We start from the raw sequence: 20,813 nt of genomic DNA on the forward strand, positions 1-20,813 counted from the left end.
GACTTTAAAGACTTGCAATAAGTCACTGCCTCAGGCATCCTCTGGGGTCTGTGGGTGCCTCTCTTCGGGCCACTGGAGCCTGTGGATGTGACTGCTGCTTTCCCAAGTGCTGGTTCGGGCAGTAGTGAGGCTGTGTGTCCCAGAGAGATAAATTTGTACACACAGAGGTGACTCCAACACAGCTGGCTACACAGACTGCAACAAGCACTGCTGCCTGTAACCCCACTCACAAACTTCTTTTCATACCTGCTTTTTCAAAAGTTTGAAAGATAGATTTGTAATGAGTTCAGCTGTAGCCTGATTCTCTAGGATTTCATCCTGTATGCATCTGTTTTCCTCCCTTAGAAGAGAAACTTTGCCTGATAGATTCCACAGTTAAGCCATTTTACATCTTTTATTAATCTTGTTAATTGATAATATGCTTTTAATCCAATTACTCCAATTATCCAAAAACTTTCCTTGTGCAGGTGTCATTCAGGTGCAGGCAGAATGCTCTAAGCATTTGGCTATAAATTTTAACACATTCCTAATATCAGTCCACTAAATCAGCCACACTGAGGATTATATACCCCAGTCACCTGGGGAGCACTCAGCTCAACTGGATCATGCCTGTGACATCTGTTGTTGCCATCTCTGAGTCTCCAGGGATTCCTTCTTCCTGGTCCCTGCCTGGTGCACCTGGAGAAGAAAAGTTCTGTCCTGTGCAGATAGTTCTGACAGGGATAAATAGCTTGCTACCTCTTTTTCAGGCATAAAATTTGTTGCAATGCTTATGTGGGTTTCTTGTGCCTTTTACTATTCCTTGCAAAAACTTTCTACTTTCCTGGTTTTCCTGTTAGTGAGCCAGGAAAAGTAGATTGGAGGATGCAGTTAAATCCCATGTGTTTCCCTCCTTCTGTGCCTCACAGCATGCCTGCAGCACACCTGTCAGATCTTCTTGATGTTGCTGCAGAAACAATCAGCAAGAATTCCTTTCTCAAAGACTTGGCTGAAACAGAATTTTGATGATTTTCTTGCAGTTCAGTCTCAATTCCAAATAATTCTCAGAAGCTCTCCCCATATATCTGAGAGGAAAAGCATACATTTGAGATCTTTGGACAGTTTCTAATAAGAAAATATCATAATTTTAAAATTAATTCAGTTAAAAAAAAAAAAACAAAAAAACCCCCACCAAACCAACAAACAAAAAAAACCTTCTCTGGAAATAGCCAAAACTTATGCAAACTAATCCTAAATGCAGATTGTTCTGGTTCTGCTAGTACAGGATTAGCATTTTACGAACAGTGGTGTATTTCCAGAAGAAGTTAATACAGCTCAGCAGTCTCCATCAGTGCCCCAGCTCTTCAATGTCGTCATAGCTTGTATCCTCAAGAGCAGGGGATGAGGGTCTCTCAGCCTCAGAGGTCCTGTTTCTGCGAGTCCAGTCTGAAAACATGAAGGGAAGAACAGCTGTGATAGACAAAAGTGCATGCTGTAGGTATTACCTCTGTGTGGTTGTGCAGCTTCCAGTTGTCCCCTCCAGCAATTAGAAACTTAGATAGGAGTGCCTGTGAAAGACCTGACAAAGGCTTATGTCACTCTGCCTTTTGTGGCGTGTATATGTACAAGGATCAAGCTTTATGCACAATGTTAAAAGGAATATATTCGTGAGCTGACAAAAAAAAAAAAAAAATTCTAATGTCTCACTAATGTATATATATAAGGATCATGCTTTATACACAATGTTAAAAGGAATATATTCGTGGGCTGACAAAAAAAAAATTTCTAATGTCTCACTAGTTACTTTGAGTCCTGTATTTTGATTATTTTTCCACATCTCCAGTAGGCCAGAAATATTTATCACTACCCCAAAAGTAAGAGTTCAGATCAGGTGTTCCACAGTTGTATTAAATGCACTGATAAAGAAAGGTCTGTCTCAAATATTTGTTGTTAATGCTTACTGAACTATATGAGCCCGACAAAATTTAGTGCCAGCTTAAAAACCTAGCTGAATCCATCCTCCATGGACACAGAATGAGATCTAATAAGGACTTAAGAGACTACAGGCAAAGGGAGAAAGAGTTGATTGCATGATTTGAAAAATCCATGTCTAATGATATGTAGTATTCTACAGAGCACTGTTTGAAGCTGCGTCAGACATGGAGCCCTCTCAAGACTGTCATGTTGTTGGATAAAAGGGAAGTATCACACTAGCATCCATAAACAGAAGGATATGGTGTAAGAGATTGTCCTTCTGCTCCACCTGACACTAGTAAGATCTCCGTACCATGCTGTAAAGAAATACTGTAAAATTTTGGGTTTGAAACAATTGTTGAAAGATGACATGGACTGAGCAGAGACCCATCATGGGCAGAGTGTAGTCTACAAGGCCTAAGTAGAAAGTTGACTAATTTAGGTTGCGGCTGTGTAGAGAAACAAAATGCAGAGCAGAACTGAAGATAGGTATGTGAACAAACTGTTATCAGTCTTCAAGTACTTAAAAAGCTGTTAAAAAGATGACTGCAACCCTCTGTCCCCACGGTCATTCTAATAAGAAGTAAAATTTTAATTTGCAGCAGTGGAAACTTAGGTTGGTTGGCCACAGGCAAGAATTTTATGGCTGTAAGGAAAGCAGAGCAGAGGTATAGATTAGCTGGGTGTAAGAACAGAACAGCACTGCTCTTCCAGCCTCACCTGTCTGGGAATCCTTGTTTCTGTCACTTTCTCCAGGGATCCCAATGATTTCCTGTTCATTCTGCTCAGAAAGAGAAGCATCTCTAGGTCCAGGAGCTTCTGTTGCATCATCATAACCATCTTCCAGGGCATTTTCAGGCAGTGGAGAGGCCTCTGGAACAGTACAGGTATTAACTTCCACTAGGGAAAGCAGTAGCTGATAATCCAGGAACACAGGGCTGCAATACTGACCTGTCTGTGCTTAACTGGAATCCATCCCTCAGCAAATGTTACTGTGCACAGTTTTATTGTAAATACGTATGCTTACCAATAATACATGTATAAACAGAAAAGTAAATCAAAGCACTCCTGTTTCACTTTTTACCTAGAAATCAATATTCAATCTGAATAAGAGAAAGAGAAACTATTTAGAATAATTGTCTTCTCTATAAGCACTTCAAAGCTTTTAGTTTGTTTTTTAGCTTTTGGTTTGTAAGGAAAAGCTTTTAATTTGTTTTTTAACTAAAAAAAAAAAAGTTCTTAATATAAGAAAAGCAGTAGAAAATAAAGACATGGTGCAGCAGAGTCTGGGATATGGGCAACTGAGGTGCAAAACTGCTTGTGCCTTTGGCAGTTGTTCTCTTGGACACCAGACAATGGCAGCGTTTTGATCAGCTCTAGGAAAATGCAGTTCTTCTCCAAACACTTCCACTCCCTCAGCTATTTCAAATTATAAATAAAAACAACCAACAAACCAAATGTACCCCCCCGGCAAACCCCACAGCTAGGAATCTGTATTTTCTTCAGATCACTTGGATTAAGATCGCTTGATCAGCTCAAATTGTACACCAGTGTTCTTATTTGGAATATGTCTTTCCTCTGTTTTAATTCTCCCCATTTGTCTCAGAAATAAGGCAAATGTTTACAAGCTATTATGGTTGAATGTCTGGGAGAAGCAGTTGTCACATTGTTGGATTCATGTGACTGGATACTGTGAAGTGTCTGCAGAACTACCAGCAAACATTTGTTTTGAATTTCTCATACAGAAGAGAAAACTAGCACTTGTATATGGGATTGTATGACACTCTTCCACCACAAGAGTTACACAGAAGATTTTCCATCACAAGGAAACATCACTAGCACATGAAATGAAACTCTTAATTGCTCATAATGCTTTGGATATCAAAAGTTACCCTGATTTTGGATCTCTTTCTTTGTACAAACCCTTTCTCACATTACCTTGTGTTGCTCCAGGACCATTTTCTTCATCACTGTCTGCTCTATAAAACTGTTCCTTTGGTTTTGAGCTCTCTGAATAAAAATCTAGGCAAATGAGAAAGAGCATGATACCAGATTAAACTCTCCTTAAGTGCTAAAACTGCACAATGAGAAGAAGAGCAGTAATAGCATCCAAGTCCAGAATATTCTTTCAAAGTCATTATTACTTCTGCAAGGCTTACAATGGAATAACCAAGAATCCCTCAGGGGGCCCCATAACACCTCTCAAGGACCATGGTGAAGGCAAGCCACAAAGGGATAAAAGTAATCCACAGGAGGAAACCTACAGGGACCCAGCTGCTGTGAGGGAGATGCAAATTATTCCTTTATTTGTTCCTGCTTTAAATAATTGCAGCAAAAGGCTTTTGTTTGTTTGTTTGACCTATACTGATCTATGGCTAACAGAGTTTTTTGTCTGTGGCTGCAGTGAGAACTGCACAAAACAAATTGTCCCTGGGAAAGGAATTGACAGAGTCCACTGGACAGGAAACTCCTCTCCTCAAATCCAGGAATTTTAAATTTCCCAGTAGGTTTGGGAGCTGCAAGGTATCAGATGGGGATCAGAAAGGAGGAGCTTTCCCTTGAGAAAAGCAAGATACACACACAGACCTGAGAGGAAAGTCATGCCCTGCTTTTCCCTCATCAGGTTATAATCAATCTCTTCATAGACAGCCTCGGAGAAGGGGTCATAGGATAGTCTGGAGCCTGAAAGTAAAAGGTAATGATCACTTTCATAGTCTCTGCTTGTATTCAAGCTGGAGTCTTGAAAAGGAGAAGTACCTTACAGGGGTCTATGTGATTGGTACCTAGAAAGGCACCAAGATGTGCTGACTGAGGATAAGCACCTCTGGGCTCTTTCAGTGCCAGAAAGTAATGAACAATCTCAGTGCGTCAACAGATTCAGTTAATCTCAGTCACCCATCTCCACTGCCTCCCCAGCCAACTAAACATTTGGGACCACGTAAAGGAGGCGTTTCATACCAGTCTGCGAAACCCACCTCTCTGCTGTGTCCTGGCACGTCGGATCTGCCCAGCAAGAATGGCAAGGACCAGGCAGAGAAGGGTCCCCAGGACAATGCAGAGGATGACAGGCACTGAAAGTCTCGTACTGCCTGTGGCAGGGCGGCGGGGACGATCTGAGTGGAAACCAGAGGAAACAGGTAGAGAATCACGTGTCCCAAAGGGCTGCTCCTCTGCAGCCCCTTGCTGTGCCCATGCTAGCAGGGTGAGGCAGGGCACCTGCTGCTCTGCTATGGGTCCAGCTCAAGCAGATAAAATTCAGCAGCTGGGGGTGGTGCCTCTCAGTGTTCCTTTATGAAAGGCAGTGGGAAGTGTTATCTGATGAGCTGAAATAAACTGCTGTTTGATCTGTCAAGTATCTGGGACCTTAAATTGTCATTTGATTGGAGAAAGAAAAGAGAGAGAAAGAAGTTACCTGCTCTCGTGGGTGATGCTGTTGTTTCTGTCACACCTGCAAAAGGAAGGTGAGTCCGGATTAAGAGGCAAGTGTGAAAAATAGGGAGAACATCTTCATATAATTTGTGATGTTTTAGCAGTCAAAATTATGAAAGGGCTAGTCACTGGGAAGTACAGCTGGCATAATGCTCCCCTACCCACCTCCTTCACAGACCAGTGTAATAAAGGACCAGTCACTAACCAGAGCAATTCACACCAGCATCTTCCTTATGATCACAGTTTTTGCCAAACAAAGGCTTGGCTGGACAGTCCCAAAGAGACAGCTCTGTTCCTTTACAGTGCACCTTCTCCAACCAGATGGGACCAGTCCCTTCCCCAAAGGCAGCCTCACTCAGAGCAGACACAGCAGATCCACAGCCCAGCTGCCTGCATACAACATTGGCATCTGCCACGTCCCAGGAGTCATCACAGATTGTTCCCCAGGAACCTTGGTGCCACATCTCCACTCTGCCTGAACATTCATCCTCTCCTCCCATGACTCGTAACTTCTCCCTGTCTGCAAAACACAGAAACCTGCTCTTTTACTGAAACAGCAGGAAGGTCCACAGGGACCAATAAGGAAAAACAAAGTGGAGGTACCTGAACAACTTGTGGAGTTTGGACACTCAGCAAATGCAGCTGGAGATGTTGCCTCTTTTCTTCCTGCAGAATTTAAATAATGAAGTAAATAATTTAATTATTCTCTGGAAAAAAAAAAATGAGGGAGTATAAAACAGCTGAAAATTAACCATCAGGTTAATTATTTCCTGAAATATGTGTATGGCTTGTTTAGTTCTTGGCAGATGGCAGTTTGGCTGTTGCTGTGAGTAATAATCTTCCTGATGGTTATGCTTTCCTTCTTCTCATGAGCCAGCTGCAATCCCTTTCAGGATATCTGAATGTCATGTAGATTTAATTTTTATTGTATTTTATATTATATTTTATTTTTATTTTCTATTTTCTATTTTCTATTTTTTTAAAATTTTATATATTTTATTATATATGAATACAGATATTGATACCCATAGGTGTGAAATATTGTCATAAGAGCAGGCATTAGAAAAGGACCTTTAGAACCAAATGGATTTGTGCGCTTGTCCATGGCTATGTGTATACACAGATATGCCTCCTTACATGTAAAAATATAGACTTGGCTCTAGACCTCTTGGGAAGTCTCATCCTAACTCAGATCTCACAGACTGACTGTGTATCATAGATTTTTGCATTAAAAAATAGGCAATGACGCCATCTTATTAGGGAATTCCTTAGGATTTCACTGGGCCACAGCACTCTGATAATCTTGTAATTTTAATTCACTCATTTAAGTCAATGATATAGACAAAAAACCATGTTGCTGCCATTTTCATGAAACTAGAAACAATATACACCAGATAACAAGTGAACACAAAGTAATTAGTGTGATGTCCATACGTGCATGCATAGGTTGATGTACATGTCTGGCCACATACAAATACATTTCTGATTACCAGTGCAAGTAATGTGGGTCTCTTCAGCTCGGTTAGTGCACGACTGAGGATGCCAGGGGTCTGACTGACATTGCCAGAGCGAGCTGTGCTGCTCAGTGCACTCAATGTGGTCCAGCCACGTGGGCCCAGACCCTCTGCCGTATTGGGAGTCCGTGGCTATTCCTCCTCCGTCTCCGCAGCCCAGGTGCTTGCACATGGTTACTGCGGTGAGCAGGGACATGCGATTGGAACAAACGCTCCCCCACGTCCCGTTGTAGAAAACTTCTACACGCCCAGCACAGTCATTGCCATTCACCAGCCTCAGAGCCAGGAAATCTGGAAGTGAAGGCATAAAAATGGAATGAGTGCCACAGACTTCCTGTGATGTTTCTTTCCTGCCTTTGTAATAACACCTTTTTTACAGTGCTAACTGCTTGTGTTGGTTCTACCTGTACTGTGGGGCAAAGAGGCTGCAGTCCTTTCAGGGTTTGTTCTGGCTCCAACATGGGCCCTAACAGACTGCACTCACTTCAGAGGTCATCTGTGGTTTTTTCCACTTCTCTTTCGTTTCTCCTCTCTCTTGCTGCTGCCATTCTTAAATATGCGTGTGCAGAGCCACCATAAGCTACTTGGATTTTCCGATGCTGTAGTGCACAGTGGGTTGTTCCCATTGGTTTCAAAGCCAGCTGGAACTGACTGGAAGAAGCACACAGGCCCTTGCTGTGTAAATCTTTACAAACTCCTCAAATTTATCCCCTAAATATCCTACTACACCACAGACTTTTGTGTGTGTGTGTGTGTGTGTGTGCGCGCGTGTGCGTTGGTGCATATTGTTTGCTTCTATAGATCCTTTGCATCTTAGTAGGACCAAAAGGATGTGCTGAGCAACTGTGCTTGTCATCAAGACAGGAGGAGGCTATCCAAGCATGTCCCCGCTATTCTTGACTTCCTTTTTATACAACCCTCCTGTTTGAACCCACAGGCTCAGAAAAGGGTTTTCCAAACACACCTGAGCACAGGACGCCAGCATCCTCTTTGTGCTGGCAGTTGTGCTGGCCCCACGCCCTAGAGGGACATGACCAGAGATCAGATTCAGCCCCAGTGCAATTCACATCATCCAGCCAGATCTGCCCTGACCCTTCGCCATAATGAGCAGAGACAAATGCCTCGATGGCATGCCCACATCCAAGCTGTTTGCAAACAACATTGGCATCTGATAGATCCCAGTTATCATCACAGATGGTGCCCCAGATGCCATGATGATAAAGCTCTACTCTTCCAGCACAGCGGTTTGTTCCATTCACCAGCCTCATCTGTCTGCTTCCTGTAGGAAGAAAATCCAGCTGTCAACATGCAACACAACTATAACACACCGGTCAGCATAATGGCAATATTTTTAAAGCACTTTCAAGACATCATGTTCTTGTTATATCCCAGTTCTTCTGCTATGGTTGCTTGGGCAGAAGTCCTGTGAGGCTAAAACTGCATAAAGGGAAAGGTCTACTCCTGCACCAGGGGAATGTTTGAATAATTCAGGTGAGATATTGCCAGCAAGAAGTGTATAATCATACCAAGTATATGCAGAGGCCACCTTATCTTAGAAAGCCAGACAACCTGTTTTCTGTCTGTACTCATTTAGTTAGAGACAGACACTTTCCTGTTACAAATGGGTTGCAAAATCAGAGAAGAGTAGAAACAGTTGTAATATTCTGTAGAATAGCTGCAAGTATCTATAAATATAGAAATGTCACAAAATAAAAGCTATTTAATTCTCAAGTGGCAGTAAGAATGCTTAGCAATCATAGCTAAATTAGTGTTCTTATGGCTCCTTTGTTCTAATAGTTCTTTTTGACTCTGTAAGAGAATTCTGTAAGAAATTCAGATGAAGAAAGCATTGTATAAATTACACTTTCTTCCTTAACTATCATCAAGCTCAGACTCATGCCAACTTAAGATCTGTGACACCACAGCACAACATGGGCTGGAGAAATCCTAGGAAACCTTCTGTACCTTTCACACAGTGACTCACCCGAACAAATGACACCAACATCTTCTGAAACTCCCGTTGGCACTGTCTGATAATGGGAGGTGTTGCAGAGCATCAACTGAGTCTCATTTCCAGTGCACTGGATGCTCCTTAGGCCAACAAGACCCGCGCCTCGCTCAGACTTTGGAAGGTAATAGGCTTTCTCGGCAGTTCCACACTGGAGCTGTCGGCACACCACATGGGCATCCCTAATGTCCCAGTCGTCATCCAGGACTCTGCTCCACACCCCATGGAGGGAGATCTCAACTCGCCCACCACAGCGGCTCTCACCCCCTGAGAGTCTGAGTGATTCAGCAAGACCTGGGCTCAAGAGAGTTAGGAAATAGATTGAGTGACATCTACTTATCTCACTGCAGTAGAAGTAACTTGCAGGAAAGCAATGGAAGACAAATTTCTGTGCTGGCAAAATATTAATTCTCACCGCTGATTAAGGAGACTGCCCCCTTTAAGGCTGTGTTTGCTTTCATGCACACAAGGGCCTGCAATGGGAAGCAAGAAAGGCTTCCCCACCTCAAAGACTAGATCCTGTCAGTGAGATCACCAGCACTGCTTTGGTCTGAAGTTGCACCACCCATAAAAGGCCACTCCTGACTTACCTGAGCAAGTTACAGTGGCTGCTTCTTTGGCTGAACAGGTTGGATTGCCCAAAGTCACTTGAACACAATCCCATAGACAGGACTCTGTCCCTTTACAGTGAAAAGCATCTCTCCATATAGGCCCATTTCCATCCACAAAACTGTCTTCCATCTGGATTGATTTTGCATAGCCACAGTTCAGCTGATGGCAGAGAACATTGGCAGCTTGCAAATTCCAGTGGGAGTGGCAGAGTTTTCCCCATGTGTCTCCATGGCGGATCTCCACTGTGCCAGAGCACGTAGTGCCATTCACCAGCCTACCCCCTGGACACCCTGAATGTAAGAGAAAGGGAATATTGGGGTGTTACATTTGCAACTGCTCATGGGCAGGACCTGGAAGTGACCGGGGAAGAGGAATGAGTTTTCCTTATCATTCAGTAGTAAAAATGACTTAGCTGGGCCATACTCATAAATAGACTTCAGTCCAACCTATTTTACTGGGAAGAATGACTAGAACTCAGGATCATGTCCCATCTGCAATTTTTAAAATCAGAGCACTAGGTTTTGGGGCTTTGGGTCAACCAATAGACCTTAATTTTTCAGACCAATATCACTGAGGGCCTACAGCTCTGCATCCTTCAACTGCTGATCCAAGTCCTCACTTAAACCTGGACCAGGAATTCAGTCCCTGCCTCAAGTGCATGACAGGTGTAACCGTCTCCACTCTTGTCTCATGCTACGCCTGGCTGTTCTCTCCAGCCAGACCCTACACCTCTTTGTTTGCTTCAACTTGTCTGGGACTGCTCATAGACCTTATTACCAATAATAATTATTACCAATATAATTATTGGTAATATTATTATATAATTACATAATATAATTATATAATTATTACCAATAATAATTGGTAATAAGGTCTATGAGCATAATAATAATTGTCCTCTCTGCAAATGCTTTGGATTGTGTCTAAGTGGCAAGGACTCTGCCTGTGCTGTGCTCAGCCTGTGCCCAGCTCATCCTGGCTTGTGCAGCAGCCCTGCTCCTGCTGTTATCTGACACTAGGAGCATTTCAGAGAGAGCAGCCTTGTGGTACAGTTGAAGTGCAGCCTTGACTCCTGTTGCAGCAGTGAAATGACAAAGCCTGACTCCACATATGCCCTCTGAATTTTGAGTCCATATTTTTCCTCAAGGAAGGAGTTTTTCAGTTCTCTTCTTAGACCTTCCCACTTCTCACCTGAACACACCACATGAGCTTCTTTTCCAGCAGGGCATTCATCCTGACCTAGAGCACGCACAGGACACTCTCTCAGGAGTGAGCCATTCTTCTGGCAATTGAATGTGGCATTCCAGACAGATACATTTCCTTCCCCAAAGGACTCTCCACTTGGGATCAGTAGTGCAACTCCACAGTCTAGCTGCTGGCAGAGGATATTGGCAGCTGGTAAATCCCACAGGTAGTCACAGAGGGTTCCCCATATGCCTCCGTGAAGAAGCTCTACTCTCCCTGAACACGTGGTATTGCCATTTGCCAGCCTGTACCCACCGTAGCCTGCAGAAAGAATAAAGCTTTGCAGTTACTGTTGGGTTTTTGTGCTACTGCACTGAAAACTGTAAGAGAGCTCTATCTGCAAGAACCTAGCACTCATTTGTATGTCAGGTTACTAGAAGCATCTTAGAACAGGATGCTGATAAGCCAGCCCTGAAAAAAAAGTCTCTATTGTCCATTTTGTAGCCTGCACTGTATGACTAAAAGTCTTTTGACTCTTTAAGTTCAGTGTCTCCTCTCTGCTCTGCTCTGTCCTCCCCTCACAATACTGCTGCTACCTTACAACATCTTCTGTTGCAGAGGCACTTGCAGCACTGCCTCGCATGTGAGGAACTCAGGGTAGGAGCAGCTGGTATCACCATCTCTCCCAGTGGCTGGTCATGTCACATTTCCTGGTAAGCAGAAACTGCAGTGGGGAATTCTCAGCTTTCATCCATGTCCCAGAGCAAGGCTCTGAACACCCCAGGCCACAACCATCAGCATATTGACAATAAATTAAGGGCGGCATGGATGGCACTGTGGTGTCCTACTGCCAGCTCCATGAAGTTCCTCTGTCTTCTCGCACTGTTACTTTCTACCCTTACCTTGTCCTTGCACTGTACCCCTAATGAGCCCAGGATTTCAGCTCTGAGCTAAGACTCTTGCAAGACAGAGGCAGGAGCCAAGGACTGTTAGGTGGCTTAACTGAGGTGTTTGGCTGCCACTGGTCACAGTGTCCAAGGCAGTCTTGAAACAGACTGAAGCCCTTTGGACAGGAAATGGACATGAGCTCCAACCCTTTTCCAGGCTTGTTTTGTATCAGTCTGTTGCCAGCAGCTCTGCCCCAGGTTTAGTTCACCCCTTTAGAACTGTGGCCTCAGGAAAAATTTGTGTTTGTTAGGCCTAATCTTCACTTTTTCAGTGGGTGGCAATACATAGCTGTATTCAGAGCCCCCAGCAGCCATGACTGTATGGAGTTCTTATGTGATGTTACCTTCAAGCCATAATGAAAGTCATCTAGGTCTCTGGTAACTTTTTGTTTTTGTTTTGGTTTTTTGTTTGTTTGGTTGGTTGGTTGGTTGGTTTTTTTGTTTTGGTTTTGATTTTATTTTTTTTTTAACCCCAAACCTTACAATTTGTAACTTGTGCCTCCTTCAGCCTTTTGGAGATATGGTACCTCTTCCAGTTATATCATTAACTGAAGTGCCAGGGATTAACATACACATTGGCACCACAGGAAAGAAATTAATGTCTTGATATTCCTGCTTGCCTGCTCTGGCCTTTTTCCCTTCTATTTTTAGAGCACTCTTAGGACTGTTGAGTGCCTATTTCTAACAGCAAAAGAAATAACAGCCTTTTTCAGATATCTGTGTAGTAGTGATGTGATTAGAACAGCCCATGTTAGATGCAGACTCTCAGTAGAGTGAATGAGACATTGTGGGACTGCTCTCTGTTATTTTCTGGTCCCCCTTGAATGGCTCAAGGCATGGTAGTGGAAGCATCCAAGGATCCTGAGGACCACAGAAGTGTACAGATGCTCTGAACTGTGGGTTAACAGGAAAAAGGCATATAGGACACAGGTGAATTATGTCCATCAGTCCAAAGTCTCACCTGAACACACAACAGTGGCATCATGAGAGCATGTGTTAGTGTGGTGCATGCTCCTGGGACAGTCTGCAAGGTGAGTCTCATTCCCTTCACAGTGAAACTCTTCTTGCCAGATCAGTTCATATCTGTCTCCGAAGTGAGTTCCTCTCAAGGTATCCACAGCCTGGCCACACTTTAACTCATTACATATAACAGAGGCAGTTTTGAAATCAATGTGTGAGAAACAGACAGTGGCCCAAGTTTCTTCTTTCTTTACTTTCAGATGTCCTGAGCAGGCAGTGTCCCCTCCAGTCAGACGCATATCAGAGAAGCCTGGAAAAAAACCCAAAAACCAAGAAATCCAACATCAAGAGTTGGTTCTACTGACCTATTTTTATAACTCCTTAATGGGCAAGACACATTTCACTTCTCTGAGTGTGACTGATACTTTTGAATTGTGACTGGGGCAATTCCTCTATAGAACTGATAAATAACAAAATGGTGTATGAGATTGCTTATTTCTCAGTATGTGAAAATACTAAATCCTTGGGAAAGAAGGAAGGAAGCTTTGAGCATCTGCCAATGACTGAGAAGTAGCAATCCCCAAATAGACAAATAGCCATTTACTACTGTGTGTCCTTGAGACCTCATTATTTTGATGAATAGGAAGCTGAAGCACCCAGGAAGAAGAAACAGGAAATGTTGCACCCAGTTTCAGAAATTGCTAAAAAGACAGTTTAGAGAGCTACAGGCTGACCAGCCTCACTTTGGTACTTGAAAAAAAGATGGAGTGAGACTTGTACAAACTCATTTATGGGCACAAGGAGATAAATGGCAAGAGTCAGCATGGTTTTATCAAGCATGTATCATGCCTGTGGAACTGTAATGCTTTCTCTGGTTGAAATGGGTTTATGAATGAGGGGACAGCAGCACATGCCATTTACCTCACATTTAGCACTGCCATTAACACAATATTCTTATGTCCAAGAACTAGGATGTTACTGTCTGGCTGGAAGGACAACATGATTAAGCAGCTGATTGAATGGTCAGGCTCAGTCATTAGTGAGTTGCACTCTACCTGAAGACTGTCAGCAAGTGGAATATCACTTGTTGGGTCTTTCCAGGGGCTTTTCTGCTCAGTGTCTTATCTTCATGGTGGTGGTGATGGAGTACACTCTTATGATTTTGGGGGAGGTGGGGAGATAACCACGAGGCCAGAGCTGCCATTCAGAGAGATCTAGACAGGCTAGACTAATGGGCTGACAGGAACCTTACAAAAATCAAAAAAGGACAAATGTAAAGTCCTGAAGCTGCAAAGGAAAAACTTCTTGCAGTGGTTCTTTTTCCAAAGAGTAAAACCATGCACATCTTGCACACGAAGCAGCAAAACAGGTATTGGTCTTTTTTTGCCATTGCAGACTGTCCTGTCTTAGCCTACCTGAAGATCTGGAGAAGAAGGGCAGTTGTATGACATAACATTGCATTTTCTTGCTTCTCTACCTACACCTGCTTTTTTAGCCCCAATTCCTTATCAAAGACAAGTTCAGTACTGCTCCCCTGTTGCCTGGGAGAGCTGTGGTAGAAACAAATAGTGGGTTGGTTTTTTTTCTGTTTTATGTCATTTAATATGCTCATTTGGTGTCTTTATTGTGCCCAGGCAAAGTCAGCTTGCACTCATAGTCAGCAGAAGACTTAATGCTGGAGCAACTTGCTTTGGATGAGTAGAGGGAGTACTTGGCTTTATCCATCTAGGACAAAGTTTGATCCCAGGCTCGTATCTCTTTTTCTATTATACAAGGCTGGATCACTTCTTACCTGAGCAGATCACTCCAATATCAAAGTAATGAGGGCAGGTAAAAGCACCCCATCCTGTATGTGAGCAGTTCCAGAGAGCAGATTCATCACCATGGCAATCAACTCGGTACAACCACGTTGGTCCAGTTCCTTGTCCAAAAGGAGCTCGATTCAGGGCCTTAACAGCAGATCCACATTGTAGTTGCTTACAGACAACCTCAGCATCCTTTATGGTCCAGTCACCATCACACACGGTTCCCCACTGCTCCTCATGTTTTACTTCCACTCTCCCAGAGCAGGGGCCAGTTCCATTAGACAGCCTCAATTCATCAGTGCCTTCAGACAGAGCAAGGTTATAGAAAAGACAGAGCTTAATCATGATTATCTACTGCAGATGTTAATGAGATCATTATTGCTCTTAATTTACTCTTACGTCAGACTTATTTGGTTCACCTTTCTAAATAGTCCAACTTAAAGAATGGTTTTTTTGCAAGGAGTTATGTCTGTATTTATAAGTTTGAGCTAACTGCACTGCTAAAATGTAAATTATTTCTAATGACAGGCAAACTTTCTTTTTTACTGACTTATCAAGGCTGGGAAATGCTGAGTAATGTCCCTGCTTTGTGATTCACAAAGCCTGCCACAATAAACACAGCAACTGGAGTAGGTGAGGGGACTGCCTGTCAGTGTGTGATTGCCACAGTAGATCAAGCTTCATTATCCTGTGAGTTAGTTGGACTGAAAACCAAGTTTGTGTATGTGTCTTTGGGAGTGAGGTAACTGTAGGAGCTGGCTACCAGAGGGACCAGAGGGGCCAGGCAAGCTGCTGGAGAGGTGGTAAGGTCAGGGGGGTCTACTTGAAGACTCAGCTCAAAGTTGGCTTTCTGGGCTGCAAAGGCACATTGCTGGCTCATGTCCAATTTGTCCCCACCAGTATCCCCAAGTCCTTCTCGTAGGGCTGCTCTCAAGCCATGCACCCTCCAATCCGTGCTGATCCTGATGGTTGTCCTAAGCCAGGTACAGCACCTTGCACTTGGCCTTGTTGAACTTCATGGGGTGAGGCTCATTTTTCAAGCCTGTCAAGATTCCTCTGGGTAGCATTCCTTCTTTCAATAGCTAAACCACTGAGCTTGGTGAGAGACGTTTCTACGTATCACACATCTTGCTGTCATCTGACATTGTGAATAAGAATATTTAATTTTTCCTGCATTGGGAAACAAATCTAATTCTTCTCTCCACTTACTGCAAGTGCGTCAGTCTTAACCCATGAGCTGGTGCTAATGCAGCCATTTATTTCCAAAACTGACAATTTTTTCATTTCTTACTGCAGAGTAACTGCTAGCAATAGTCAATTGGAAGGCAATTTTGCCTCCATCTTCATGTGGTCTGTAACTGCTTCATCATACACAGACTATGTGGCTTTGACACATCATCACCTCATCATACACATCATGCACAGGCAAAGGCTTTACCTCTTTGCTAACACTGCTGGATTTCCTCACAATTTCCTGCCTATAATTTAAATTTGGAAACAAACAAACAAACAAAAAAGGTGGTTATTCAAGTGACTGACAATTGGTAATTTCCAAAACCTATTTTTTCTGCAAAATATCCTCTCTCCTCAAGTCTCCTTAGTAAGAAAGTCACATGCATAGTACAATCCTCAGGTAACTAGAAACCACTCTGTGCCTGCAACGTATTGTCTCAGAGGGGGCATAATCTTTTTGTAATAAGTCTTGTAAGTCTCTAGAAAGATATTCTGGAGAACAACCTCCAGAGTATTTAAAGAACATAATAAAAAAAAAAGTTTTCTCAGCTATAATATTTATACTTTAAAAGGGTAATGAGTTATAAGAAAAGTTGAATTCCTAATACATTTTTAAATGAACCAGATAACCAATTTCTACTAGCCATATCTAGGAACAAAACAAACAGCTCTTCACTCAATTCTATGACCTCTGTGCACTTGAATTTTTAAATAATTGTACATCTGATGTTTTCAACGTGTAACAGCATGCAAGACTGGATGCAGAGGTAGGCATCACCCAACTGACAGATTTAAATATTTCCTAATAAAATCTATCATTTGCTGTAATCACTCTTCTGTGAATTTTTTATGATATGTACAGGTACAATTTCCTATTTCCTCACATTCCACAGCATGTCCTGCAAGTACCTTCATTGAATTCAGTGGTTTGGTGTTCTGCTTGGCTGAGAAGGCATGAGATTTTTGATTGCCCCCGCTGAAAACCTGGTTCTTCTCATAGGCAAAGGTGAGGGTGCACCACGCATTCCTGTCTCCAGGCCCTAAGAGGAGGTTTCCAGCCTAGGCTGGCTGCCTCAGGGGCAGATTTCCAGCTCACTCCCAGAGAGCTGTGACTCCTGCACTGATCTGCACAATGCTCTGTGCCTGGGGAACATCAGAACACCTGTAGCAACGTGGAGAGTTCAAGTGCTGCCAGATCAGAGATGGGGGTGGTAGGTGCTGCTGATCATGGTGTCTTTGCAAAGCTACTCTTGTCTGCATGTTCCAGTCAGTCTGTTACTGTTCTCTGATGTTAACAAGGAGTTGGCAGAAAAGTCACTCTCATTTCTGCAGTACAGCTCAGTTGACAATAAAATGTCACTACAAAGGTGTCTAAGTAAAAAATGTTTCATATTATGAGAATGTACGTCAAGAGTGCCTCCTGTTCCCTGCCATGTGAACTCTGACTGCATCCGCACAACTGGAGAAAACCTTCAAGACTAGGGCCGTGCTATAGCAAAACATCAACCCTGAAGTCTTGTTCTCATCATACGGGGATGCAACCACCACCACAATGCCTTAATGTCACCTCCATGTATAGAGAGAAAAAAAACAAGGTTTCCCAAATCTGTTTCTCATCACCAGCATGAAGCATATTCACATAGCTCCAGAAGTGCAGAGAGACAAATAGTGATAAGCTTCAGATATACAGGAACAACTGAGGAGATGCTGTGTTACCAACACTCCACTGGACACAGAGGGGAGAGCTGCATAATTTTAACTGGTGTTGAAAAAAGACCCGGAATTATTAATTCTGTCTACAAAGAGCTCCGCAGGGGAGATATGACAGTAGTAAGAATACCCAGCTGGTTTTTAGTACAGCTCTTAGTTTACAAAATTTGGACTTGAATTTTTATGGGAATGGCCAGTCACTGGTATCTAAGTAAAATACAAAACTTTTACAAAAGGCTTACATTTCCTTATCTCAGGATTACCAAGGAGATTGAATCAAAGACTGAAACATACTTAAACACCATTTTGTCACTTTGCTTTAGAGGTTAGTAAAAAAATAACCTAATGATATTAAATTTGCATACTTTTTTTTTATCTCACTGCCTTATGGAAAATAAAGTATGTACTTACCCAGGGAGACCTGAATGGAGAGAAGAATCAACCACAGTACTGGAGCAGAAAGAAGTCCTTTTGTTGCCATCCTGACCACAGATGGATGAAACTTTACTCTCCAGGCACTACCTAGCTAAAACTCTGGCTGGGCATTCCAGTATCTCACAAATGACGACGAAGGAGGAAATATATAGATTCACGTGCTAGCATGAGCTACCTGAAGGAACCAATAGAAATATTGTTCACCTTTTTAGACGTTATCAGCAGATTAATCTCCAATCTGAAGGAGACAAAACCTCCAATAAAATTCAAAAAGTGTACTTATGACCTTATATGAAGAATGATTGTGTATCTGATGTCATCATCGGAATTGTTTTACTGTGGGACCAACACTGGTGGCACAGGCAGAGCAGTGTGCAAAGTGGTTATTTCTCACCTGAAAAAGGAGTATGAAAGTGCAGAACACTGGTCATTTTTTAATCACTTCAAAAGAAAAAAAGGCAAAGAAAATTCCTTTAATTTGTAGCTTACCTGTCATGTTGGAAGAAATTGTACTCCAATCAACAGAAATGGTGTTTATCACTAGAGGTGAGTAAAAAATTATACCCTCTCTGTCTTTGGGGTAGGCTTAAGGCTTTCTTATTTGGTCATAACTTTATGAGCAGAATCTGTTAAAAAAAAGATCTTCCTTAGGATTCAAATTACAGACCTTCCTGTTTCCTCTGCTGAATTTCTTTTTGTTTCAGGTGACAACTGCTAGTAGTTCTACCCCCTCTCTCATTCACTCTAGAATGGCAACTTTAGGGAAATAAAAGCTGCTGTTAATTAAAGAGTGGCTACTTGACTCATTCTGACAACTGGAACAATTTGCAGAATGCTGTTTACACCAGTCTAAACACTCATTCCCCTTTATGACACTGCCAGCATCTTGCTTTTGTCTGATGGTATCTATCTACTCTTTATCCAGAATTCTGAGTTCAGTAACATCCATGCTGTTGGGTCCTTAGGACACCAATCTTTGCAACCTCTTCCCCTTCTCACTGGGCTTTGCTTGTTCAAGTTCTGCATAACTTTGCACAGGATAACCTTGGGTCAGACTGCTGCAGAAAGATATGAGAAGAAGAGCAGAGAGTCTGGCCAGAGGCTGCCTGTTCTTTGCTCAGGACCTCAGACACTTGCCTGTGATCTCTCTAGAGCTTCAGGGCAGCCAGGCTGGGGTCTGGCCATAAACTTTGCTGATACCTGACTCTGATCTGCTGACTTGACTTTATGGCTTGCTCTTGGTTTTTCTGGATTGCCTTCACTACTGGCTTAGCCTTGCTGCTGTTGTTGACCTATTCCGGAGGGTTTTTGTTCAGTTACTAGGGGATTGCAACTCTTGTGAGGACCTTGCTTCATGACTGATTTGCTGTCAGCTTCAGTTCCTGGCTGACCTTCCCTTGCAGAGCATCCTGCTTCTGCTACCTGATAGAGACCTCTGAAAACCAGAAAGTCACTGCCACTCCATTGGAAATGTGGTCAGGGTAGGGGAAATCCCACTACAGATGTGCTAATGAGAGATAGGTAAAGTACCCATTATCATGTTGGTTCCTATACTGAGGTTCAGTAGTTTCACTTAGCACTATTCTTTGCTGATTGGTGTCCACCAGCTGAATTCTCACAGACATTTTAAACCCACTCCAGGAAGCCTTAGAGTGAGGTCTGTTTCTCAGCATACAGGTCCTTGATGACCAGAGCCTCTTTTATGGGCACTGTGTCCGTGTAGCCAGGTACATGCCAGTGCCCATGGATGCTAGAACAGAGAGCATGAAAGAAAATTGCCTCACGTTGTGCTAGAGGAGGCTCAGGTGAGATATTGGAAAAAAATTGCTTCACTGGCAGGGTTGTCAAATGCTGGGACAGATTCCCCAGGGAAGTGGTTGAGTCACTGTCCACAGATTTACTTCAAAGATATGTAGATGAGGCACTTAGGGCCACAGGCCCTTAGGTTTAGTGCTAGGTTAATGGTTGGACTTGATATTAACATATTTGCTAACTAAAATGGTGCTATGATTCCGGGAAAATCAGGCAGGAAACAGCAGAACAACTCTGAGATATTTTGCTTAAGAAACTGAACACAATACTTCACTTACCAAAATGATGTGCTGGAGTTGGATCAATACAAAAAATGTCTTCAGGGATGATCAGATGACTACAAAGTCCATTTTACAGTCAGATGGTAATGAAGAGACTTGAAAAAGTTGTTAGCCTAGCAAAAAAAACTTTTGCTTCTAAGTATTTTGAGACACTATCTGGAACATAGACTATATAATGTAAAGAAAAGAATAAAGTATATCACAAGGGGGTTTCTAACATGAGAAAAATAAGGCCTGGAATTAGGTCTGAGTAAAAATGGTGACAGAAAACTTCTGCAGTAATGACCAAGGTCATAATTACTGAAAGGAGCTATTGAGCATGTTTCATTCCATTAACACAAGTGCAGATTTGGTGACTCCAGTGGTCCCCTTAAATCCCTTCTCCATTGTTCAGGAATTACCACAACAGACCCTCTGAATAAATCATCCTTTTGCTGCAGATACAAGAGAAGATTGCTGTAGAGCAGACAGAAAGACCTTACTCCATAGTGACCATATAGCAGTTTAATCTGGTACTTGACTCAGAACTCTGTCCTGAGGATATGCAACAACTCAGACTTCCCTATACTATGATCAACACAGTGCAAAGGAGGCAGGTCAGTGAAGGAACAATGAGCAGGATTAGTGGAATATTTATTGGTTAGTGAGGTACAGATGGGGCTCAGGCAGGCAACCATTAATGAGCCTGTACTAATCCTAGAGAGTCAAGCAAGGATGTGATGGTTTCATAAGTAAATTTGCTAATTTTCCTGGTTGGTATTCAAGTCAGGAGAGAAAAAGATCACAATTAATGTCTATTAGATCACTTCTTACTAGTTAGGCTATTAGTAGAATCAAGCTGTTATTATTAATAGCAGATACCAATTCACACATTATGCCCAGTTATTGACTCACACTCAGACACTCACCGACGTGAGCTGTTATCTGGT

General features: G+C 42.7%; 1 protein-coding gene across 1 annotated transcript; it reads right to left on the bottom strand.

The window, feature by feature from the left end:
* Positions 1-1,327: 1,327 nt before the first annotated feature.
* Positions 1,328-17,837, bottom strand: LOC121354705 (antigen WC1.1-like). Its single transcript, XM_041469493.1, has 16 exons — positions 17,768-17,837; positions 14,401-14,715; positions 12,610-12,918; positions 10,708-11,022; positions 9,495-9,806; positions 8,881-9,198; positions 7,861-8,175; positions 6,873-7,187; positions 5,986-6,048; positions 5,588-5,902; positions 5,366-5,401; positions 4,925-5,066; positions 4,530-4,628; positions 3,892-3,959; positions 2,647-2,826; positions 1,328-1,425 (listed from the first exon to the last, which is right to left on the bottom strand). Exons 1-16 carry the CDS (start codon positions 17,835-17,837, stop codon positions 1,328-1,330), a joined length of 3,270 nt encoding a protein of 1,089 aa, XP_041325427.1.
* Positions 17,838-20,813: the final 2,976 nt, after the last annotated feature.

The sequence above is a fragment of the Pyrgilauda ruficollis genome, unplaced genomic scaffold (genome assembly GCF_017590135.1).
Source record: "Pyrgilauda ruficollis isolate IOZ18807 unplaced genomic scaffold, ASM1759013v1 scaffold235, whole genome shotgun sequence".
Classification (NCBI taxonomy): Eukaryota; Metazoa; Chordata; class Aves; order Passeriformes; family Passeridae; genus Pyrgilauda; species Pyrgilauda ruficollis.

What these genes read in the sequence shown, in the direction of transcription:
- LOC121354705 (XM_041469493.1), bottom strand. Translation starts at nt 17,837, where the DNA reads ATGGCAACAAAAGGACTTCTTTCTGCTCCAGTACTGTGGTTGATTCTT. An exon ending in AGCTCATGTGGTGTGTTCAG is followed by an intron (nt 9,807 to 10,707) that starts GTGAGAAGTGGG and finishes TCTTACATTCAG; the next exon opens with GGTGTCCAGGGGGTAGGCTG. An exon ending in AGCATCACCCACGAGAGCAG is followed by an intron (nt 5,067 to 5,365) that starts GTAACTTCTTTC and finishes GTTTCCACTCAG; the next exon opens with ATCGTCCCCGCCGCCCTGCC.